Source organism: Protopterus annectens, chromosome 4.part0, assembly GCF_019279795.1.
Source record: "Protopterus annectens isolate FY-2018-M chromosome 4.part0, PAN1.0, whole genome shotgun sequence".
In the NCBI taxonomy this organism is placed as follows: Eukaryota; Metazoa; Chordata; order Ceratodontiformes; family Protopteridae; genus Protopterus; species Protopterus annectens.
Window position 1 is genome coordinate 88,416,340 of NC_056733.1, and position 26,702 is coordinate 88,443,041.

The following is a 26,702-nucleotide window of genomic DNA, read 5'->3' on the forward strand; positions in this document are numbered from 1 at the left end:
ATAGTGGGCCAAGGATGGAATCTTGGGACACACCAGTTTGAATGGCGAGGAAGGGCGAGGTTGCAGAGAGCCATTTGACAGACTGAGCTCTCTTTGAAAGGTATGAAGAGAATCAGGATACAGTAGAAGTGGAGAGATTAAAATGGGAGAGTTTGGAGAGAAGGAGTTTGTGGGACACAGTGTCAAATGCTTTGGAAAGGTCGATGAAGAGGCATAACACTAATTTGTTATTGTTAAGAGATGTAGCAATAGAGTTAGCGAAGGACAGTAGCGCTGTAGGTATGCTATGATGTGGTCTGAAACTGTGCTGTGTTGGCGTGAGGAGGTTTTCTCGAGTGAGATATGAGATGAGCTGCTTGTGTATGTAATTTTCCAGAATTTTAGACAAAGGAGATAGAATTGCGATATGCCTGAAATTGGAGGGGTCTGTGGAGTTACCCCCTTTATGTAATGGCATAATATAGATTTGCTCCAGATATTAGGGACAGAATTTTCCTGAACTGACCTACTGATAAGGATGGAGACAGGGTAGGTGATAGAAGGGGCAGCCAGTTTGAGGTATAGAGGAGGCAGGTTGTCAGTGGAAAGGGAGCAAGGCTTTAGTTTATAGAGTAGTAATCCAGTGATGGAGGTGGGGACAAGCTTAATAAAGGAGTTTTTTTGGTGGGTGGGGGAGTCAGGGTAGATATCTTTGTTTGGTTTAATTAGGTTTTGTGTGGAGTTAATGAAATGGGAGTTCAGAAGAGTGGCGGCTTCAAGTGGAGAGCTGTTTGGGGATGGGTTAGAAGGAGATGGGTTTCCTAGTTGTAGTAGTTTATTGATAGTACTCCAGAATTTTTTGGGGTTAGAGTGGAGGCTTCTTTGTGGGTCTAGATAAAAGTATTTTTTATCAAGGATGACGCTTTTTTTGCGGTGTTCTGTAGTTACCTATAGTTTTGCAGACTAGATGTTTTGAGTTTATTCCAAAGTTTCCAAGCATGGTGTCTCTTTTGCATGAGGGAGAGAGGTTCTTTGCTTAACCAGGGAGCATAGTTGGTCTTAACCTTAGTCTTTCTGATAGGTGCCAGGGAGTTGAGGGTGTTAAGGAAGATGCTGTTAAATTGAAGGACAGCTTCTCTGAGGGGTAGGTTGAAAAGAAAAGACCAATTTATAGAGGACAGTGTTTGGTTAAATTCATCTGGGTTGAAGTTAGATAGATTATGACAGTCCTTATATTTATGAGGTTTAGGAGGCTGAGATAGGTGACGTAAGATGGAGGTTGGGTGAAAAGTATCAAGGAGTGTGGAGGCATTAGGGTAGAGGTTGGGGTGGGATGTAAGCATCCAGTCGAGAGTGGAGATAGTATTAGAATGTTGATTAGAATGAGTAGGAGAGGTGATGAGTTGGGAGAATCCGTATAGATTAATGGCAACATTGGGACATCTTGAGGTAAGAGCATTCCAGTTGGTGTTAACATCCCCTAGAATAATAGTTTCATAAGAGATGGTTTGAGAGATCCAGGCAAGGAAGTGTTCTAGTATGGGGAGGTTATTGCCAGGAGGTATACATACTGCAACAATGGCTACCTTTTTATGCCTTGTCATGCCAAATGTATGAGTTATTTTAAGAGGTGTATGTTAGTTAGGGCATGGTTTAACAGATGCCTCTGTCCATCAGAGACAAAAGTTTCAGACCGGGGTGAATTTCCAATTTCCCAGCCAATGGTCCAGGTTGCACTTGAATAGGGCAGAGATGGGCTCTGCTTAATATGAATGGTAAGCCTATTCCAGAGAGTGGGGATTCTCTGAGATACATACCTGTCTCTCCAACATGCCCCATTTAAGTCACAAGCAATGTTTAAATCTTTAAATCTAGTAGTTCTGGTGCTGTTTATTTTTCTGGATATACAAAAGGTCCATCAGAGAGGATTCAAGGATGCCTTGGATGCCAGGCATAAAATGCTTTTCAGAAGTCTGTAGGAAACACAGCACAGAGATTGGGTTTTGAAGCGATCAGCATAGGACAAAGTGTTTATGGTCTGTACTCTTTTTGTGAGGAATATATTTCACATACTCATATACTTCCTTTCTCTTACCTATAACAAATATTTGCTTAATGAAGAAAGGGGAAACACCAGACTCCTCTGTGTGTGTGTGTGTGTGTGTGTGTGTGTGTGTATACACATAGACACACACACATATGTATATAAACGACAGCTTCTTTTTTATAACATTTAAGAGCCACACACTACATCGGTTTTCAGCTTTATGTCTGGAAAGTGGCACCATTAAATGGAACAGATGTGATTAACAATGATATTTACAATGGAAACAATTGTAAAGTGTGACACTTGCTTTAAAATTTACTTATATATTGCTCTGGCTTCTACCAAGAAAATGGCATAAAGGAATGTTGAAATTGCAAGTGATATTAAAGGAGGACATTTTGATTAAAACAACTTTTCCATCATCATGTCTTGCTATTTATAATTTAAATTTAACTTCTACATCTTAAATTCATTGTCTTTCTTAATGGGCAAAAGGCACATGTTTTTAATCAGAACAGTCAATACTTCATTTCTGTTTAATTATTACAGTATTTTCAGTAAGCACAGCAGCAGCATAACTGACAATTTATTATTATTTTTTTATTTCTAACATATCTTTACTGCTGAACCACTACTATACAATAATGGCTCATTGCCATTCAAAAACTTGCACGCTGTTTGGACAGCCCAACCAGAGTGCCTATTATAAATCAAGCATATACCAATACAAAAAAAGTTTGGCCACTAAAGGACCACTGAGTGCTCCGACTTTTCTACTGGATATGCTTAAAGGACAGAGCAGAATACAAGAAAAAACAGGTATGTTCTGCAAAACTAAATAAACACAAAATGTACCTGATTTTCCTTGTACATCTGCACTGTGTAACCTAAAGTCTCTGCAGACTCTCATACCTCTCAACTGTCCAGTCACAGACATTCCAGGTTTATACTTTATAACCTTCAGAAACATGAACGCGCTTGCACAGAGCATTCTTACCCCAGATAGAATCAGTAAAATTAGTTCTTCCATAAAAGGAATATGTTGGGTGATGTGAGCAAGTACACAATGCAGACTGAAACCACATTTTCTTTGATTGTGATAAAATTAAGCCCTTTTGGAATGGTATTAATAACTTTCTACAAGCTTTATTTAATGAATCATTTTATTTAAATAAAGCTCTTGTATTATTAAATGTAAATGACAAGTCCTCATTTGAAAAGGTCAAACGTATTTAGTATAGACTATACTTGCAATTTCAAGGAAGTGCATAACAAGAAGAGAGAATACAAACACAATACTAACTTTGGAAGACTTATATAGCCTACTGAAGACCAAAGCATTACTGGAAATTAAAATTAAAGAACTAAGAATTTATCAGCCATTTATCAACAACCCTTGGGGGGAAAAGTCTTATCGTTGATTGCCACTATACAATAATTGATCAGACACTCTGATAATGGATTGGACATACTTATAATGTAACTGTATACATTAAGATCTGTTATAGTGTCAGGCTAATGTAAATAGTGTACATAGTTATTTAAGATGTTATGTATAAATACTATTGAATTCATTCAAATGTATTGGAAAAATAAAAAAAAAAATTGAGAAGAAAAAAAGATAAAAGGCTCTTGTTGGAGAAACATTCTAAGTTTATAAGATCAATAAAATCTGTCCCTATTTTGGACCTTTGTTCTCAGCATTATGTTGTGCGTTGACTAGATATTTGCATTAACAGCCCATAATGGTAAGGGGAGGAAAAAAAAAAAACAGCAGCACACAAAAGCTGTTTTTTTTTCCTGAACAGCACTAATGAACTGTGCAAGCATGGGAAGCTAACTCCCATACTCATGTGCAGTACATCAGCAAACATGGAAAAATGTTAAGGAACACTACATTGTCGTTATACTAAGACATTATTTAAGATAGGTAAGCACTTTCTTTCTTAAATAATGTCATTGCATAATAGCAATAATCCATGACTGGGTGTCGGTATCACAAGACTATCCCACGGTTGGCTTTATTTAATCAAGAGGGCTTCACCTCATGATTAAACCACACCAACCTTGGGTTATTCCTGGCATACCCACTCCCAGTCCTGGATTATTGCTTAAATAGACATTAGTTGGTTCTGCAACATAGAATCAAAACATACCAATTTTTATCTGTTATACTTAGCATTGTCTAGTCTTTTCTTACAATGGACTTCATATCAAAGACTATCTATTATTAAATGTCATTCCACTTCTAAGTGAAACTTATACTATCAGCAAGTAAAACAGAAGAGAAAGAAAAAGGAAAAATACCCTGAAGAAAAATGTTCTACAAGCAAGCAAACATCAACAAAATAAAAAAATATAATAGTTTTGAAAATTCAACCTACACCAATATTTCCTCACCAGCCTTATGTCCAAAACATTAGTCAATTTGGGTCTATATCAAAAGACTGAAGAGGTGTTTAATCAAACACATCTTCATCGATACACAAAGAGTGAATGCACTAAAGCGTGAACGCTCAAAACAGCGATTTCTTTCCCTGGGAAAGAAATTGCTTTGCCATCCCCGTGTGTTTGCCACTTTCCCCACTGTAGTGCGATCTCGGAGTTGGTATATTTAGTTGGGGGGGGGGGGGGTTGTGTGTGTGTATGTGTGCTTGTGCTAGCAATTTCTTTCCCAGGGAAAGAAATCGCTGTTTTGAGCATTTGCACTTCAGACGGTCGCTCTTTATGTGTCAATGAAGAGGTGTTCAATTAAATGCCTCTTTGGTCTTTTGATATAGACCCATCAATTTCCCCATGACTGGTACACCATGGTCAGTGTTTATTTCTGTTACCTATGATTGCTATATCAAAGTCATTACATTCATGGCAGTCAATAAGCTTTACTGCTTTTCATTAATATCTCAGTTCCATTCATCGCTGCTGCAAAGCAGTTTTTTTTCAAAATAGTCCAGCCAGGGCTGCTGCTCCCTTGGTGTTCCTCTAATTCTCTAATTGAATTGGTCAGCTTAATCACTTCGTCTAACTTGTGGGAGTTTTTTGGTTTCCATTTCCTGCTGAAAGTTTTTTTTTTTCATAGCAAGATTCATTATACCTTATAAATACTTCATCTCTTGATTCAGATCTGTACTGTTCCAGAACCCTATAAAAAACTTAGTTCATTCCACTTTAAAGTCTAATAATCTGTAAAAAAAAAAAAATAATTAAAAAAAATTCTTGACATCTGTAAGAATTTTAAGCATTTCATCTAGTCCCTCAACAATTTCCACTAGTCTTGAACATTTCCAAAACATGCAGAGATAGTCCCCTTTGTGCTCAGAGCTACCACTCCAACATCTATCAATAGATATCAAATAAATAAATTTGGTTTAGTTTAACCGGGGTATAAAAACATTTATGCAAACATTTCCATCCAAACATTCAAAACTTTCTTTATCTTAATGCTTTACTTGGGGTTAAATAAGATTCTTTCCAAGCTTTCTTTATTAATCTCACAATATCTATTTCACATAATGTTTTCAAGCTACCTACCTTCTTTTTTCCATTAGTTTATACAACCTTGAGATATTTAACTGCATATCCCCCCTTATTTATTTTAAGTATTTTGGTATATGTCCAGAAAAAAAAAATCCCTCATTTTTTTCAAAGCAATAACTTGCTTTACATCTGGTGGAAGCCAGAATGACTGAGCTAGATAAAGAACGAGAGTTAATTTTATACCCCACATTTCCATAGGCTTGTGATTTCTGCAATAAAACAGAAACATCCTTAACAGGATTTCAGAGAGTTAATTTTATTTCATGAGCGTATAATGCCAATTTTAGGTTCCTTTGACCCCATGAGTATCTCACTATTTGTGACTGCCGAATCTCTATTGCTAAGTGCTCAAGATGCATAGCAGACAATAATGGTGAAAGTGGGCATCCATATCTAGTACCCTTAAATAATGATATTTTTCTTGACACTCAATTTTATGTTTGCTTCTGATCAAGACTATATTTTTTTCAATGACATGCACAAAATCATCTGGGATCCCACAGGATCTAGGGTTTCAAATAGGAATACCTATTCAATCCTACATAATGCCTTCTCCACATCTAAACATAAAACCATAACTGAGTTTTCCTCTACTCTGAACATCTTGTTCAACCATTAATGTTCTAAGTATATTAACAAAGGTTCTCCTTCTCCCAAGAGACTCACACTGATCCAGGTGTATTACCCCTAGAAGTAGCTTTGCCAGTCTGTTTGCTAATATAGTTAAAATGTTTTATAACCAGTCTATTTGGTCCCGTGTTAATCAAATCTTTCCCCTTCTTTGGTATAACCACTAACACCCCTTCCTTCCAAGACCTGGGTATCTCTTTAGTTACCAACATGTTATTCATCAGATTCAACCATGTCTGTATAATGTTACTATCTACAAGTAACCAAACTTCAATTGGGATACAATCTGAACTTGCTGACGTCCTAAATTTGTGGGTTTCTAGAGCCTTTAGAATTTCCACATCCTCTATTTCTCTTGATAAACTTTCTATCTGTTCTCTCATAAATTTAGGAATCAGTAATCCTACTTAAGTATGCTGCATTTTTTGGCTTACTTCTAATTCCACTGTCTCGTTTGTATACAGTTTAGAAAAAAAAAACTGGAAATTTTTCAATACCCTCAGATGATGATCTCACCTCTCTACACACCTCTCAACCTCTTAGAGCTAGAAACCTGGACAAAGCCTACAATAAAGAGGGGACAAAGGCCCAAAAATAGGGACAGATTTTAAATATTGTTCTTATAAACTTAGAAAGCTGCTAAAATAAATGGTGCTATGTTACCATACATTTTCTGAAGGATATGAAGCATAGAACTTAAATGGCTGTCATTATTTAATAACTTCAGTCCTCAATAATTTGCTGAAAACATACAAATTTTATGAAGAATAGACCAAAAGTATAAAGAAAAAATCTGGACATTCTGAGAAAAATCTAGAAGGTTGAGAGAGAGGTATACCTCTCTAGAGTCTGGATCTTGTATGGAAAATATTGTAAGTTCCACTTGCTGCTGTTGTAGCCTACCAATAGCTTTTACATCGTCAGCATAGTATAATTCTTTCATTGATACTTTCTGTACTTTAATTCAATTACCATCTATCTCCTGTGTTTCTCTTTTGTTTGGCACATTAGATATTTCTCCTCGCCATACATTGCTAACCCCTTCTGCTGTTTTACTTCCATGCACAATTTTTTTCTTCTGCACATTTCATCTTTGATTTTTTGCTTAAGATTCATTTTACAACTCTTCCAGTTCTAATTTGTTCTCCTTTCTATACCCTGCTGTGTGTTAGAGAAACTTGGGACAACTCTTCTTGTGGAGTCTCTGCTGACTTCAAGCATCAGGAGATTGCCTACTGCTCACCAACTTACTCATCCTCTCAAAAAGTTAAAGGTTTAGAGGTGGGCCATAAGGACATCAGGGCAGGCTTCTTTCTGTGTTGTCCTACTCTGTGTTCCCTAATCCAATTCCTAAGTCATAAGACATTTAATGGCATCAACATAAGAACCATGCATATGCCCAGCTGCATATGTCAGTGTCTGCCTGCCTGTTACAAGGTCCCTAGTGTCAGTAGTAGTAGTAGCACAATATCCCACCTTATATGACAGAATACAGCAGGTCATACCACTCAAGTCTTCACCCTCTTCTCCAGCCACACCTTTGGCACCTGAACCACCTCCAAAGGTGGCAGCTCTCCCTATATGCCATTAGACTTGGCTTGTGTCAAATGGTCTGGCTGTAGCCAATAAAATCCTTTAGCAGTAGTACTTCAAAGGTTTCAGTGTTGCTAACATGCTTCTATTAGTAGGGCACAAAATGTTTTGTGTTCATTGTGAATGTTATGCTGCCAACTAACAAGCTCAGATTATACCTCTAGAGATGACATAGTCAGTGGGAGACAACTGTGGATCAGGGAATCAATGCCAAGTCTACAACAATCATCCATATGAACTACATATTAGTGTAATTGATATTCAGCTTTTCGGTTACTGTTTAAACTGTCTGGGGTCATGTTTGTGCTACTATCAAACATTTTTCATTCATGTTATCACTTAGTGAACCTAGCAGTGTTTTTGTAACAAATTACTTCCCATATATCACCCTGTTAGTTCTGGCATGAATGCATGCTGTGCATCACTTTACTATGTCATTTTTCTGTTTGCTTACATCACAGATTCAGTCTACAGAATGAGAGAGCAACAAAAAATGACCAGTTGAAAAAAATACCAAAAACAGAATGACTAGGGCAAAAGCAGAAACAGATTAAAAAAATAAAAGCACACTAATGTAAGGTAATGTTCTGCATTATGTATTTTGGAATACTGCCATTGAAGGTTTTGTCCATGACATTCACAGCACAAGAGACATTTAATCACATAGTGTCTTACAACATTTTCCAATGAGCAAAGCTAACCTAGTACTTTTCTCATTAAAAATGACTGTGGTGCCCTTTTACTGCTGTATTACTGTATGTTTCTGCAGCTGTAAACGGATGACTACAGGTTTCATACACACCCATTTAGGCCAGCTCATTGATGCTGGGTACTAATCCTTAACACATTGTTAGTGTTAATGACGACTCCCATAATTAGCCTAAAACCACGCCATAACCCTATAATTTGCTCCCATCCTGCAGCTATGATTACCAGGTGAGACAGAACAGTGAGGAATCGTAAGTAAAACTTCAATTACTCTGACTTATGTCTGTACCGTAGTTTCGGAAAGGGAATACAATGTTTACATTCAGTCTGCACACATAAAACCCATCTATTACCCAATTTAAGTGCAACCTAGACCAGTGGGTGGGGAATTGGAAATTTACACCGGGCTTGGCACCCATGTCCATTATGGACAGAGGTTGCTTATAATGCCTGGCTTTCCATGTCCTGTTTGGATACAGGACATCATCATCATTCTTGTGGGAAAACTTGGTTAGCTTAGAAAGGACCCATTGGTCATTAGCCCAGTAAAAGTCTATAAATCTATATTGCATGAATTAAGGCATCATTGCTATTAAGTAAACGTCTTAAAAACAAAAAAAACAGCATTCCTACATAAAGTGGTAAACAATAAACTGCTTTCTTCACCAATACTTACTATATGAAAAGATATCTCATATTCGTCTCATTTCTACACCTGCTCTGGACAATTTACTTACTCAGCCAGAATGAACAGAACACAATACTCAAAGACAGAAAATTCAAAATAAAACATTAAAACCATCTTTTAAAATAATACATATAAAACTCCAACTATATATATATATATATATATATATATATATATATATATACATTAAACTTACAGATGCAGCTCTCCTGCAGTTAATATCACGATCAAAAATGGCGGCTATCACCAAGGCACTAAAGAAAAAAAAGGACAAGATTAAAGTAAACAAGAATGGCAAGCTGGACAATACTGCAATATAGCAACACTTGAATTTTTTTTTTTTTTTTACTTATGTACATCACTAGGACAGTAGCATTCTGGTTTCAAATAAGCAAATAAAATTTGTATCAGTTAGTGCTGCTGTAGTATGCCTGAGTCTGTGTTGCCAGTTAATCACGCTTAAAAACAAGCCCGGATCAGTGAAAGGTCAAGAAGGAAATAAAGGACTGTTGTTTTGCCCAGAGTATACGCTGGAATGTCAATGAGTGACAATGATGGAAGACAAGTAACATAGCATGCACAGTTAAAAACTGCTATGCATTTTGTCAATAGCAGCCCATATAGAAGTATACGTACAACCATACAGGAACAGGACATTTAAGGGAAAAAATAATCAACAAGAGAGTTCTGCCAGCCCACAATGCCTTTAGCTTTCAACAGGTGTTCCAAACTGCATTTACTGCTGCATGGTGTAAAAGCGTGAATGTCAGATGCCCACCCCTGGAGATGGGAGAATGAAAAAATCTACTGCAGATCTTTGTGACACTAGAAGGGACATACTTGACAAATGACAGTGCCTGTAGGAGTCAGTGGTACTAATTTTATACAAATAAGTTACACTGAAAAGCACACAACTCATAATTTTTGTAATAATGCATTTTTCAATGTGTATAAAATTTAAAAAGTAGGTACTGAATCAACTTCTGTGTCATATATAAAACTGTTACAAACCAGTGCAGCAGAATGTCTGAAAAACAAATGTAAAGGAAGAAAATGAACAGTAACATTATGGTGGAAAAAATGGCACACTTCTTACACTTATATAGTCCTCACAGGCAGGTTAGCACACCTTCGTGTTAAGTCGATACAATTTTCGTCTACAATTAAATGCAGTACTGCACTTGTAGAACTTTAGAAATAACTGTTTTGGTTATCTAAGTTTTTAATGGGAAAGCAAAGCCAGTATTTTCATCTGTCTGCTTTAATATCAAATAACACTAATGTAAGCAATAATCATAGGTGTTCCAGTCCTTCAATGGGCAGTTAATGAGTACCTAGTTCTAGGTGTATAGGAAAACCTAAAAGGCCCCTTCCAGCAGCCAGTTATTAAATAATCAAAGAAAAGACAGTAACAGAGGCAATTACTGTGACTGTGGACAATGCATGAAATGATCTGTAAAACAGAAGATTATTTTTCAACAAGGAAAAGTTCCTGTTTCATCACCTACTGTATCAAAAGAATACCCACCCAAAGACTTAACACAAACACATACTGTCACACAGAAAGGGAGTAACAGGTGACACTACACCTCCAAGAGCTGGCTGTAAAGATGCTCTCTCTATCAAGAGAGCAAAAGGTGAACCTCACAAGACCTTTCAATACAACCCTTACCACTGATACCAGAGAAGAATACTGTCCCACATACAACTTGCATAACAAAATTAAACACAGAATTCAGTCTAATGCTGAACCACACTAAGTCCATATTTCTGTAGGGAAATTCTATTATTAAACTTGGACATTAAAGAATGTTATGTCATGATTTTATAATGCTGGCAAAAAAAGTGCATACTGCTACCCAGTGGTTTCAGTGAAGGCAAAGTATTACTTGTGCTAGGAACAGGGTTACTTTGCATTAATTCGTTGTATCCAGGGACAGGAAAAAGGGATTATTGCATTCATTTTGTTGTATTTTTGGCAATGCATCCATTTTATGTTTACCCCAAACCCTCACCCGCCCACTAATCTACTAAGAGAAACTGTAAAGCCTTCAGCATAGTACAGCCAAAATGACAGTACAGACAATGGTGAAGAAAACAGATTTTTTTTAAACAACTAAAATTCTTCACTAGTGATGTCTGCAGTATGCAGTAGAATGAGTCAACTTCATTTGCCCAAACACATCTGCCTGCAGTCACATTTGATTGAATGTCCAACTAACTGAACTACAAGTGTATAACTGGAAGAGGAAACAATATGCTTTGTTAAGTATAGACTCAAGAAACATGCAGGACACTGTTTTTGCAAGGGGCAAGCCTCTATCCCCCCATTAATGTGCTCTCTTTACAGTATATATTACAACTGTCACACTGCACAGAGTTGGGGACAAAGGAATTGAGACATATTCTCTTCTCATACTTGAAATGTATGTATACATGTGGCGGTGGGTGCTGGGCAGCTTTTCTCCCTGCAAAGCTGTTTGTTTACAGTTGCTCTGCTTTACTGAGTTTACCATTAATATTATTTCAATAAGTTAGAACTTCAGTGAAGTGCTAGTTGAGACAAATGGCTTCCACAGAAATGAAGTAGAAGCCATTGCAAGACATCAAGACATATGTGAGCTACATGCCTTAACTAATAAGCCTCCTTCTAGTTTAACTGAAGAAAGAAAGCAAGAAAGAATACATTAATGAATCAGAAATGAGTAAATAACAAGTGCTGCTCTTATGTTTTGCAGGAATCTAATGTGGGCCAGGAACAGTGGCCTTAACTCTTGGCAAATGAGTGGATAGAATGGGTTAATGATGATTTTAAACAAGCTAGGTTGGTGACAAAGTGAATTATAATACCACTGTAAAGTCCAAAAGAATTAAGGTAACTTGGCAGTGACTAAAATTCAGAGACTTGCATTTTCACACTAACTGTTCACAATTGCCTTGCAACACAGGAAAACTGAAAATGGTTTGGATCAGAATGAAAAAAATACATTTTATACATGGCTACAGTAGACACAAATATGAAGCACTAACGATTATTAGACTATGTACAATACAAAACAGTACCAATTCCACAAATCTTTTGAATCCTAACTTCAGTCATTAGAGAGCTTCACTGTATCGTAATAATTTACATCCACCCTTTTCAATCCCTCACATAACATCTTGAGATAGTAAGAAAAGACTACCATAGTCGACATGAAGGAACATATATGGACAGCATGGGTGACGGATCACAACAACTCAGTTTTCCCTCTTTCCACTCATAACCAAACTACTGGGTACTCTATCAAAACACAATATATTTCCTTTCTGCTTCAAATGGTTTTCTGGGTGCAAAATGAACTTTCTTATTTTACTAAAATCAAATCATTTCACTGACATTTCGAACTGTAACTCTTTACTCCCCACCTTTTTCATTATGCAGTTCCAGTTCGCTGCAGAGATCAATATGGACAGAGGCAATATGAATGTTTCAACAGACTCTGCAAACAATAGTGATGCCAGTAGGGAGGCAGAGTCAAAATGCACTTCTGGAATGCAAAGAAAGGGTATTTCACAGGCAAAAAAACATAACTCCGGATTTCCTAGAAGCAAATCTTAACTTCTTTCAACACTTCAACCACAAGAAAGAGCATTTCAGATTGACTGATTATGTGGAAGTTGGAACATCTGTTTTAGTGGCAGCTGCTGGTGAAGGATCATATGGAGCTGCTTCATACTACGTCTTTGCTGCAAAAATACGCAGGAAAAATAAACAGAACTGAACCATCACACTCCAGTGTCCTCCTTGAGGAAAAGAGGGAAGATACAATTGCTAATGCCTTAGAAGGTCTTGAATCACATCATGTACCTGTGCAAAAAACTATCTTCTATGAGCTAAGTCTCCTGAAGTTTCTTAAATTTCTAAACAAGTCCCAAGCAATATGGATATAAAGGACCTTCATTAAAGGCAGAATGTTAACTAGCCTGGAGCCCATTTGAAGATGACTATACAAGTGCTCTAGCTTTCATACTGAATGTCCAAGCTCCATTGTCTTCTAAAGGTCTCAAAGTTCTAATATTTATCAAAAATGTGAATAGTCCAAATAAAAGTATCACTGATGTCTTTGACAGAGAACCCTCTGAATGTTATCATTTCACTTGAATTAGAAATTTTGCTACAAAAAGTCAATTCAACAAACTTTCAGCTTTCAAAAAATGAATACCCTCCCCCAAATAACATCCATGAACTTACAATGAAAGGAAATGCAAAGGACACCCCCCCACACACACACACACACATGTGAAGGGAGGTTTGGTTTCATAGGTTCATAGGTTAGTACTAGGCTAACTGCTCTTGCGAGCCATTTTAAGCCTAGCTAGTTATCCCCTGTGAGATTCAAACCCTGTATCTTGTGTTTGTAAGGCAAACACCTTAACCATTAGGCAATGTATAAACTGTCCATGCTTTTGTGCTTGAGCAAAGATTCAGAGACATAATGCTCAATCTAATGAAATCCATTATTCTAAAACTGCTAAAGCGGCAATGCCTCTAGCAAGTGTAGCATCATAAACTAAGCAATTGTTTAACTTTTTAATTTATTTTACTTTATTTAATTTGTTGAGCAGGGTAGTAGACTGATCCACAGAAGGCCCATTCAGTCATAGCCCAGGTGCTACAGCAAGACAAGAAAAATGCATCCAATTTCCTTCTCTTCTGTGCTAGGAAAATCCCTCCTTCCCTAACAGAACCAACAACAACTGCTATATATATATAAAGAGGTCCTATTGGTACAAATCAAATACTACCTCTCCATGCTAGCTACGGTATCCAAGAAAAACTCCTCCATCTTACAAACCATCAAAAATACAACTTTGTGACCATCACAAATCCCCCACCTCAAGAGTATCACTACTTTACTATTTCCACAGCCAAGTATCATTCTGTAAAACAGAGAGCAGATCACTTAAAAGGAATACAACTCTTCAAATTCATGCATCTTGAATCATCCTCTCCCTTTTGCTACTAAACCTACTGCCCAAACCTCAGAAATTGCTCTCAGACAGCACCCACACTGCAGCTGCCTGAAACTAAACTACATTTCAATGACCACTTATTTTCCACTCTAGCTCCTAAAAACTAGGAGTCTCTCCACATCCACTTAAAAGAACTCTAAATATAACCCAAATTCAGAGACTACAACCAACATATTCCAGTGTCCACCTGGACAAAAGACAAACAGGTGCAATGCAGTTGCTTTCAGGTGGACTATGTCATCTAACATGCTAGGCCTTACTCCACCCTTTCTGCCATTACTCTTCAGTTATATTCACATATCAAAGTGACTCTTGGATAAACCATAGCAGTAAATAGTGTACATAAGAATATCTGTACTATTCTGTATAAATGTTGCATTATTTTTTCAGCTACTGTATTATTTTGATCTACTTTTGTGTGTGTTATTTTTCTCCTATGTTGTGATGTATTTTTACCTTGGCTGTGCCTGAAACTGATCATCTATGGTCAATGCATTACCCCTGCAATCAACAGAAGCAAATAAATGTATTTTGCCTTCATCATCAGTCTCACGTTCCTATGCAGCCACATTGGCCTCCTCCTCTTACTCCATCTTACTGTCACTTCTCCAGATTGTTGTCCACAGCTTTGGGTAATTTGTCCATGAACCATTCCCTAAGTTTGTTCACTTCCTCAGATTGCTTCCAAACATTCATGCACAACCACTTTTTCCCATTTTTGCACATGGGGTCGGGGTGTCACTTCAACAGTGACAATCACCTACAGCCAAGGTTCACACTGCCGGGTGGCTAGTCCTGCTGTTCTTCTGTACCATCCACACACATGCACTATCACACCTAATGCCATTTCAGAGTGTCCAATCCACATACTGCATATGCCTTTAGAGTGTGGTGAAAAACCTATGCTAACAAAAGGACATGCAGACTCTGCACTGAAGGTCCCCCCCCAGCTGGGAATCAAACCAGGGAACCTCTTGATGTGAGGCAATACTGCCACATGCTGCACCACTGAGCCACCTAATTTAGATTGCTCCCATGCTCTTAACTAATCATTCAGCATCACACAATATCAGTATAATCATATCCCCATATATCACACCACTATTTCTGCATGACATGATTCAGCTCTGCAGGGATCACATTTGTGTCTGATGCCATGAAAACCACATGGCTTTGGTTTCTATTTCCAAATCAAGTGCTCCAATTAATTTTTATAAATATTTCCACTTCAGCACTCTTGAGGTTCCTTTCATTCAGATGTTACATTAAACTAAAGTCCCTACTGTCCCACTAACTGGTAGCTTATCTAGATGTAAAATATTCCACGATGCTTACTTGAAAAAAAAAGTAGAGAAGCTTTGCTAAATATTACAAATATTATTTACAAAAAAATGTAAGGGAAATAGCAGTGTGCCCTAGTCGATACAAATAGCTCCTTAGGTCTCCCCTAAAAACAGGCAATACCCAGCAGGACTAAACTGCTAAACTGGTCAACAACATTAAAATAAATAAATAAATAAATAAAACATTTAAACCTCATGCTGAGATGGTCACTGATGCACAGTGGTGTATTCATCTGGATACCCCAACCCCCTTCACCTTGCAAAGAACCATATGCAGAATTACATCCTTTGTAGTACAGTTCTGTACCAGTTATACAAATCCTTCCTGGTCTAATACCTCAATTAGCTCTCACTTCCTTCTTCACCATGGAAATTGGAATCTAGTCTACTCCTGGCAAATTCATAGTCACTAGTAGCAGGATTAAGGTGTGCATAATTGTATACAATAAGAACATACAAATGAAGTGTTCTTATCTGAAAAAACAATCTTTATTTTGTTACAAAAAGTCTGTAATAGAACAGTCTCTGAACTCATTTTAAAAATGTTGGAAAACTATAATAGCACTGATACTACCAGTAGTACAGCTTCCCTTTGGCCTACCCCTCTCGTTTTCTAAAACAAAATATCAATAATTGTTTTTTTAGAGATAAAATGCTTTCTAAAAACATTATGATAGTTGTATGTAGAGAAGTCAGTAGATTCATGTTTAAAACAGTCTGATGTCAGCATTCAAAACTCAAACTATGTCATGCTGACAAGACAGATACGTGTCTCATAAAATCCCCAAGTTATGGAACAGGCTCTCCATCCATGTGAAACACAGTCCATCCCTAACCCAATTTCAACTTGACTATTGGATAGGGAATCGAAAATTCACCACCACCCCCGTCTGGCCCTCATGCCTCTTATAGACAGAGGCCAACAGACTAACATATCCCCCAGAAAAACCTTTAGCAACTTCCTAATTAACATACTCCTCTAAACAGATGCCCATGTTGCATTGGGACACACATGAGCTGTGTTGCATGGATAGGCTTATAAAGGCCTTGGTGGTTGTTAGCCTAGTATAAACCTATGAACCTATACTGTATTTGATGAAGTCTGCGTCTTAACACACTGAGAAAAGGAGTATATCCAAAAGTATTCAAGTATAAATAAAATAAAATGAAATAAATTAATATTCTTCTTTCTAAACCACTCTGCTGCTGTTTTCTCATCTGTCGATCCTATTCCCTTGACATTTCTGGGGCGATACACAGCATCATCCACCAGCAGCCCATCTCTTACTTTAACAGTGAAGGTTTTAACACTGACTACTCCCTTGCCACTCCCCTTTCGTGGGTGGTGCTCCACTTCCTTAATATTTCATACTTTCTTTTATGAAACTTGCCTTCCCAACACTACACTATCCACACCCAGCTCTTCTGTAATTCTTGAATGACCCAAGCCAATGCATCTTCATTAGTTTATAGGTGTGTACTAGGCTAATGAACACTAGGGCCTTTTTAACCGAAACATGAATCCCAAATTTCTGACAAGTTCTAGTACCCTTGCTTGTGTAAGCATGGGCTTGGGAGATTAAACATTTTCATTCAAGGCCCTGGGAGATAAACCATTTAGAGGCCGCATGTGTCCAATAGAGAGACAAGTGCCAATCTAGGGGTGAATTTCTGGTTCCTCGTGACAATGCCCAGTACTTCTGTGATATCAGCAATGTTGACCCACCACCACCTGCACTGCTATTTCCACCTCACTATTTTCTGCCCCAGACTCCATTGACTGCACAGTCATGTTTTGAGTCACTCATTTGTTCTGCATTATACTGTGCCTGATCATTTTCATTCTATCTACAGCCTTCAGACTCACCCTTCTTCTACTTCTCAGACAGCCCCTCATGTGTTTAAGTAAGCTTCAAGTTGGAAACATATATTCAAAAGAACAGACATGTGCAACATGTTAAAGTAATAGCTTTTTATCAGAATGGCTGTTTTATCAATACTACCATGAAATGTAAAAATCCTTGCAGGTATAGATAAGCAAAGAGTACTGAACTATAAAGAAGTATAGGGTGCAAATATCATTGTACAACAGACTTACTTGCATAGAAATGAGAATGTGAATTTGACAAAAAAAGGATTTCAGTTTTAACATGCATCAAAGTATCAGGAAAAGGAAAGTACTAATACTGATTTCAAGAGGGGCTCTAATAGTGACAGAAGAGGGGGAAAAGGACAATAACGGCAGACTTGCAGTAGTAAGAAGTTATTTACAGGGTGAGGAGGATTATGCTGGCGTCTTTTTACATTGCATCTAAATCTACTATTATGGAGATTACGGGAATTTTAGGAGAAATAAGCAGCTTTCAGCAGGGAATATTATTCATAGGTGGGGACTGCAACCCAATTTGTAATACTGAGGATGTATCAGAAGGGCCTAGAAAAGGAAAATATAGCAAAATAGGGCAGATTTCTGAACTAGTATGAAAATATTTGGCATAGCAAATATGAATTTCATAGAAGGAACTCTGACAGAAGTTAATTATTATTCCCCAAGATACAAAACCTGGGTAAAACTGGATAAAAAAGCATGTGTTTAACTGAAAGCTTTGGAACCCATCCATTAACTACATCAGATCATGTACAATAAAAATGAAGACAATGACGCAGAATGATGATGTAACAATGAGGCAGTGGTGCTTTCCTACTTACCTTGTAAAGAGAGTGGAGTTTGAGGAATGGGTAGTAGATATGATTTCATAGTTATTGAGGAAGAAAGACATTACCTCAGAAGGGACAGCTGGTGGGTAGAGAAAAATGAAAAAAAGGAGTTTCAAACATGGCAGAAATAAGAGAAAGAGAAATATTAGGGAAAGTAATAGGAATTACTTAGAATGAATCCCAAACGTTAAAGTATTGCAGAACATGAGGGAATCTCATACAGCAAGGAGAGAAGCTAAATGGAAAATAAGGGAATATTTGGATAATATGCTTGAGTTTAGAAGGGCTGCTGTCAAGATGTTATTTCTAACAACAAAAATTGTTAGCACAACAACTTAGGCAGCAGTTAGTACAGCATATAAAATACTGAGTGATAACTATAAGCATTAATCATAGGAGGTCAGGAAGGACTAGGAAGCAACTCATGAAGAAACAATGGGGTATACATGTATGCCTCCCAAATATGCAACAAAGTCTCGAAGATTTAGGATCTTTGTTTGGAAGTGTTTACAAAGGTATTTATACCCCAAGAAGACTCCAAAGAATTTTTCCTCAGGTAGATAGAAATGTTGGAGGTGTGATTAGGAAGAAAGAGGTATTTGGGAACATATTTTCTGAGAGTGTAATGAGTTGGCAGACTTTAAAAATCCCCTGCAGAGTTATCTATCAGAAATACTGGGTGAACAAACTGATAAAACTAAGGAAATTCCTTTTTTGAGCTATGATACAAATCGGAATTTGCCTAGACATAGTAAAGCCTTGCTGAGTCTAATTATGGTGGCTGCCAAAAAAGCAATTACTAGAAAATGGAAACCAAAGTCTAAACCAACTGCACTACAAGCAGTGAATATAGTAAAAGGCAGAAAACAGCTGAAAATGGGATCTTTAAAAAGGATGGGAGCAAATTACATAGAACAAAAATGGGGACTGTGGGAACAACACATGCAGATGAAGAATGAGGTTTAAAAGAAGGTAGGATTTTACTGAGCTATAATGTTCGACTGACAGTGACTAGATTGATTATAAATGTATAATGTTTGCAACTAAAATTATGTCAATATCGTTTGTTTTCATTTATATAAATGTATGATTGCCTATGCCATAATTGATAATTTAATAAAGATACTTCTGGTTTAAAGAAACAACAACTACTTGGGCAGCAGGAATGAGAAAGGGACACAGCCAAACTTGGGAAGTGTATGACAAGAAAAATAACCAGAGTTCCTAGATAGGTATTAGAGATATTTCAGATATTTTATGAAAATGTGTATAAAACAGAGTAATGAGGAAACCAAGAAAAAGCACAAATGGAAGTATTTATGGAAGACTTAATTATGCTGAGGTTAGAGGAAGATGGGGCTCAACAACTAATAGCTAGCATAGGAAAAGTGAAGATAAAATAAAGATGTATATTCAGTCAGCAGTGAAGTCTACAGCAGAAAATGTTATTCCCATGGAAATTAAGAGGTAGAAAACAATAAAGATCTGAAAGTTTTTGTTTAACAATATTTAATGGGGGAGTACCAGAATTGTGGAATAAAGCTGTGGTGACTGAGGATAAACACACTCAGACCCCGCTTCATATAGACCTATTTCAATTTTAAACCATGATTATGAAGTTTTTATGTCTACTAGCTAAGAGAATGGCAAAAGTGTTAACCACAGCTGACAGATATGAAACAGAGGTTTTGTGCAGGGGAAGCAAATATTTGACATTAATAGAATAATGATAATCCTGACTGAGGCAATGTGAAAGAAAACACCAATATTGTCAGTGGTTTTGAAACAGAAGCATTCAATATTTTTAGCTGAGATTTTATGAGTAGGACAATGGTATAATTTGTATTTCCAGACAACAATGAGGTTAAATAAGGATAATATATGAAGGGTTGGAGGCAAGAATTAAAGTGAGAGAGTTCCTAAAAGAGTTAACATATGTTCAAACACAGTAATACACCAAGAATGTCCACTTTCCTCACTGTTATTCTATTTATATGTATAGCAGCTGGAAAAGAAAATACCAGATTCACAAATTCAGGGATACAAGTTTATGGTACTAAACAAAAAGTTGGTTTCATTTGGAGATGATATACTGTACTTGATAAACCCAGAAAAGGACACATTGGTGTTTAGGTGCATTTTGAGACAGTTTTCAAGTTTTTTAGGGACATAAACTAAATGAAGATAAAACAAAGGCTACAGAGGTAAACTGTGCCCTCATGGGTGAACTGGTTCAGCAATATCCATACTTAGAATATAAACTGATATATGTATTGAAAATTATTCTAATATGGCAGGTGAGGATATGTGAGAAGATGCTAAAAAATATAATACAAAAATTGAGAAAATGGAACCTCCAGATACATAAGTAGTGAAAATGTGTTTAGTTTATTAAGTTTTATATATATATATATATATATATATATATATATATATATATATATATAAATGACAGGAATATTTATATCAACCAAATGAGAAGTTGTGGATGATCATTAATAAATTATTTAACAGCTGAAGGAATTTACTTGGGAAGGGAAGAGGGCAAAGGTTAAGTGGAATAAGTCAATTCTCCCCACAGAATTAGCTGGTTTAGGGATACGTTATTTGAAGGGGTACTTTAGAGCTATGTTGAGAACTATGTTGGCAGTATGACTGGTAAAGGAAGAGAGCTAGCGGATAAGATGGAGAGAAGGAATGTTGATATATTGTGCGTGCAAGAGACCAGATGGAAGAGGCATAAGGTCAGGTGCATCAAAAGTGGGTTCAAATTGTTCTATCATGGTGTGGATGAGAGGAGAAATGGGGTAGGGGTTATCCTGAAGGAACAGTATATCAAGAGTGTTTTGGAGGTGAAAAGAGTGTCAGAGTGATGTTTATGAAGCTGGAAAATGATGGTGCTATGATGAATGTCGTTAGTGCATATGCTTCGCAAGTTGGTTGTGCGATGGATGAGAAAGAAAGATTTTGGAGAAAGTGGTGGAGAGTATACCCATGGGTGAGAGAGTGGTGACTGGAGTGGATTTCAATGGGCATGTTGGTGAAGGGAACAGAGAGTATGAGGAGGTAATGTGTAGGTACAGTGTCAAGGAGAGGAATGCAGAAGGTCAAATGGTAGTGGATTTTATGAAAAGGATGGACATGGCTGTGGTGAATATGAATTTTAAGAAGAGGGAGGAGCATAGGGTGAGGTACAAGAGTGGAGGAAGATGCACACAGGTGGATTATATTCTATGCAGAAAGACCAGTCTGAAGGAGGCTGGAGACTGCAAAGTGGTGACAGGGGAAAGCATAGTTAGGCAGCATAGGATGGTGGTCTGTAGGATGACGCTGGCGATCAAGAAGAACAGGAGGAGAGTGAGGGCAGTGCCAAGGATCAAATGGTGGAAGTTCAAAAAGGATGACTGTAAGGTGGAATTGAGGGAAGAGTCAAGACAGGCACTGGGTGGCAGTGAAGAGCTAGAAGATAGCTGGGCGACTACAAGAGAGATGGCAAGGGAGACAGCTAGAAAGGTGCTTGGTGTGACAGCTGGACAGAGGAAGGAGGACAAGGAGACCTGGTGGTAGAATGAGGAAGTACAGGAGAGTATACTGAGGAAGAGGTTGGTAAAGAAGTGGGATTGTCAGAGAGATGAAGAAAGTAGACAGGAGTATAGGGAGATGATTCGTATGGAGAAGAGAGAGGTGGTGAAGGCTAAGGATAAGGCGTAAGGTGAGTTGTATGAAAGGTTGGACACTAAGGAGGGAGAACAGGACCTATACTGATTGGCTAGACAGAGGGACTGAGCTGGGAAAGATGTGCAGCAGGTAAAGGTGATAAAGGATAATGAGGGAAACGTACTCACAAGTGAGGAGAGTGTGTTGAGCAGATGGAAAGAGTACTTTGAGGGGCTGATGAGAGAGAGAGAAGGGTGGATGATGTGGGGAAAGTGAATCAGGAAGTGCAGTGGATTAGCAAGGAGGAATAAGGACAGCTAAAGAAGAGAATGAAGAATGGAAAGGCTGTTGGTCTGGATGACATACCTGTGGAAGCATGGAGGTATTTAGGAGAGATGCTAGTGGAGTTTTTAACTAGATTGTTTAAAGGAATCTTGGAAAGTGAAAGGATGTCTGAGGAGTGGAGAAAAAGTGTTTTGGTACTGATTTTTAAGAATAAGGGTGATGTGCAGAGCTGTAGTAACTAGAGAGGGATTAAACTGATCAGCCACAGCATGAAGTTATGGGAGAGAGTGGTGAAAGCTAGGTTAAGAAGGGAGGTGATGATTAGTGATCAGCAGTATGGTTTCATGCCAGGAAAGAGCTCAATGGATGCAATGTTTACTCTGAGGGTGTTGATGGAGAAGTATAGAGAAGGTCAAAAGGAGCTTCAATGGGTCTTTGTGGACTTAGAGAAAGCATATGATAGGGTGCCTAGAGAAGAGTTATGGTATTGTATAAGGAAGTCGGGAATGGCAGAGAAGTATGTAAGAGTGGTACACGATATGTACGAGGGCAGTGTGACACTAATGAGGTCTGTGGTAGGAGTGACGGACGCGTGTAAGGTGAAGGTGGAATTACATCAAGGACACAGCTCTTATTTGCAATGATGACGGACAGGTTGACAGAGATCAGACAGGAGTCCCAGTGGACTATGATGTTTGCAGATGGAATTGTGATCTGTAGTGAGAGTAGGAAACAGGTTGAGGAGACCCTGGATAGGTGAAGATATGCTCTAGAGGGAAAGAGGAATGAAGGTCAGCAGGACTAAGGCAGAATATATGTAAGTGAATGAGAGGGAGGGCAGAGGAATGATGAGGATACAGGGGGTAGAGTTGGCAAACATGGATGAGTTTAAATACCTGGATCAACAGTTCAGAGTAATGGTGAGCGTGGTAGAGAGGTGAAGAAGAGAGTACAGGCAAGGTGGAGTGGGTGGACAACAGTGTCAAGAGTAAATTATGACAGATGGGTACCAGTAAGAGTGAAAGGAATGGTCTATAAGGTGGTAGTGAGACCAGCTATCTTATATGGGGTGGAGACAGTAGCAGTAACAAAAAGACAGGAATCAGAGCTGGAGGTGGCAGAGTTAAAGATGTTAAGATATGCATTGGGTGTGACAAGGATGGATAAGATTAGGAATGAGTATATTACAGCATCAGCTCAGGTTGGACAGTTTGGAGACAAAGCCAGAGAGGTGAGATTGCATTGTTTTAGACATGTGCTGTGGAGTGATGCTGGGTATACTGGGAGCAGGATGCTAAGGCTGGAGCAGACAGGTAACAGGAAAAGAGGAAGGCTTAAGGTAAGGTTTACGGATGTGATGAGAGAGGACATGCAGGTGGTTAGTGTGACAGAGCAAGATGCAGAGAACAGGAAGAAATGGAAATGGATGATCCCCTGTGGTGACCCCTAATAAGAGTAGCCGAAAGAAGAAGATGACAACTTTAGAGCTACACAGGTAAAGCTCATATACATAACTCAAGCAGACTGTTTTAAATCAAAGTGGAAAAGGATGGTGATAAAATAAGGAGCAGTGGAGCTGGAAAGAGAAAGAGAAAGACAGGCTTCCCATCCATATGAAGCAGAGTTCTTCCCTCTAGTTGTTCAAGAATATAACTTACAGAAAAAACACACAAATATGTAAACTTTTCTAACAGGAAGAAGTATACTCTGCAAAAAAGAAGTGTATTCCCCAAATCAACAGTTACCCCCTTGGGCATTATACATTCTAAAGTTAAGGTTACTATGTTAAAGCACATTATTCAGCAGTGGCCCAAAAATCACATTATATTAACTTAGTATTTAACTGGCTTCATCCTAGCTTTTCTTCTTACAGTGTAAAGTATGTAGATACACTACAACTAAGAAAAAATACTTTCAGACTTCAATATCACCAGCATATATAACGGTCACTAATAAAACTCCCCACTTCGCATTTAATATACCTCTAATTGCATACTATACATAACTACTATACAAGCTCATGCATTTTTAATACACCCCTAACTGCATACTGTACAGAACTACTCTACAAGCTAATGTATTTTAGTATATCTCTAACTGCATACTGTACAGAACTACTCTACAAGCTAATGTATTTTAGTATATCTCTAACTGCATACTGTACAGAACTACTCTACAAGCTAATGTATACTTTAATTCAGGAAATGTGTATACAAATATTAATAGGAATAGAGCTGTTTTACTTATAGGTACTTATTCAGTCCATTAAATGCCTTTTTAAAAATTAATGATAAAGTGGAGTTTATGCTTTAAACTTTTCCCCAACTTTTTTTTATAGTCAACAAACTTCCAGTGTTCAGACACTTCTTGCAGAACCACAATTATATATAACGGAATTGATGAATTATAGTTCTCCCATTTACTGTTCTTCTTTAAGCCTCCTTACAAATTGTTCAGCAAAAGCTATAAAAAGGATTGCTTTCTATAACAACTGGCCAGAAGGTGGGAAGCCCGCTATGTTTGGCTTTGCTACCTTACTCCACCTTACAATTATACTTTCCACATATACCTATCATCTGTGCCACGCATTCCCTATACCTCCCCAAACAACTAACCTATTATCATAGAAACACACTTGTTTTGATTCACCTATTTCCCAGCTTCCATCTAACATTTAGCATCATTCCCAAACTGCTTTTCACTATATCCCATCCTAATCAGACTCCACCCAGCAGTACCCCTAAGTCATTCATGAGTAAAATTCCCACTTTCATTCATCTGTGTTCTTTTCACACATACTACAATCAGAATAACATTTAACTCTCATCTCTTCCACTGTAATACCTCTCAGCCTTAGCCTCATTTCTCTAGACTGCTTAAAACCTCACCCCAAATCTCTTTACATCCATACACAATTAAATCAGTACTTTTTACTACACTTCCTTATCCATACCTATTATACACTGTTAACTGCCCTACTACATAACGTCTTCCTCATTCATATCAGTTTCCCACCTCATTCATATCGCAGTTTCCCACAATTACTCTTAAACATCTACATATCTCAAAAATGTCCCATAAGCCTACAGATTGCACACAATCTCGTATTCTACATTTCTTAGCTAAACCCTCCTTGCCTGCTATATTAGCTACATTCTCATCTTCTATCCTTTCAAAACCCTCTATTTCTTATACATAAGAAACATGTCCTCATACTAGTACCTCTTCTGTTTGCAAACTTAACATCTTACTGACATTTATTACCCTCACAAGTCCAACAAAACTTACTGTGTGTCCTCCAAGCAAAATACTTCTGAACCTTATCTCTTTCTCACACCCTATCTATATCAGCATCCATATGCATATGTACTATTCAAGTGCAATCATCCAAAGCAATAGTTATTTACTCAGAAACTGGGTATTAAACATAAAATCAAGCAAAAATGCCTCTACCCATATCGTATCACCATAACCATAAAGCTTAGCATGCCATTCACCTCAAACCCAGGTCCAACTCAGCATATTCATGCACCAGAAAGCATATCTCCATCAGTTCCTATATTGCAACCACCTCACTCACAGTCCCACCTTGGCTTTCGTATACACCATACCAACTTATGAAGTATTTATAACAAAATTCCTGAAGTGCAAGTGTGGATATAGCACTACACACTCCAGACATCTAAACTGGCACAAAAAAACAGGCTCCACCAGGAAACAAACAAAAAAAAAAATGAAGAAATTGCCTTGCCAAGCTATAAAATTACTGGATTAGACAGACCCAACAAAGATGCTGGTGGTTTTCTTATTTTCTACAAAAACACAATAGAAATCTCCCTTTGCTCCCACAGGCTGCCAATGCTCTTAAAACTCCTGGCATGCTAAAGCTAAACACTCAAAAGAAAATCGCAATCATGTGTACATACATAACCCCAGTTAACAATGCTAAAACACTGGAAGATATTCTCTGCTGGGCCTTCTCAAAAAGTCCTCATTAATTTATAATATTAGGTTACGTTACTATAGTCTGGCAAGCAGATAAGCCAACCAGTGATATATATCTATACAACTTCACCCAACTTATAACCACACCAGCTATATATAACAAAGCCGCAGATAGACAAACAACCTTCATCTGGAACGTTACATCCTCTCCAAATAAAATATCATCCCACAGAACTCTGTCAGCCTAAGTGATCACTTACCAATTTACTCCATAAGGTACCAAAGCAATAGCCCCAAACATGTCATTACAGCCTGGTAAAAAACCTTACTACTTTTCACGAAGATGCTTTTATTAATACAGTACATCTTCTTAACTGGAAATTACTAAAGAGACTCTGTCCATAGATGGTGGAATCTGTGAGTTCAACAAAATCTTCCTAGGTGTTCTAAATGCACTACACTCCCACAAAATAAAAACAATCAAAGCCAACCCTGTCCCATGGCTGTCCTTGGCAAATAGACAACTCAAGAAACAAAAAATGTTACCCTAGTAACT

The 26,702-nt window shown here is 37.7% G+C and overlaps 1 protein-coding gene across 1 annotated transcript in view; it reads right to left on the reverse strand.

Annotated features, from left to right (window-relative positions):
* The window catches only part of TBCD (tubulin folding cofactor D), a 3,708,267-nt gene that overhangs the window by 1,546,516 nt on the left and 2,135,049 nt on the right, over window positions 1-26,702 (reverse strand). The window contains exon 15 of the mRNA XM_044068123.1: window positions 9,379-9,436. Within this exon, the coding sequence (XP_043924058.1) occupies window positions 9,379-9,436 (58 nt within the window). The remainder of the gene's footprint in view (window positions 1-9,378; window positions 9,437-26,702) is intronic.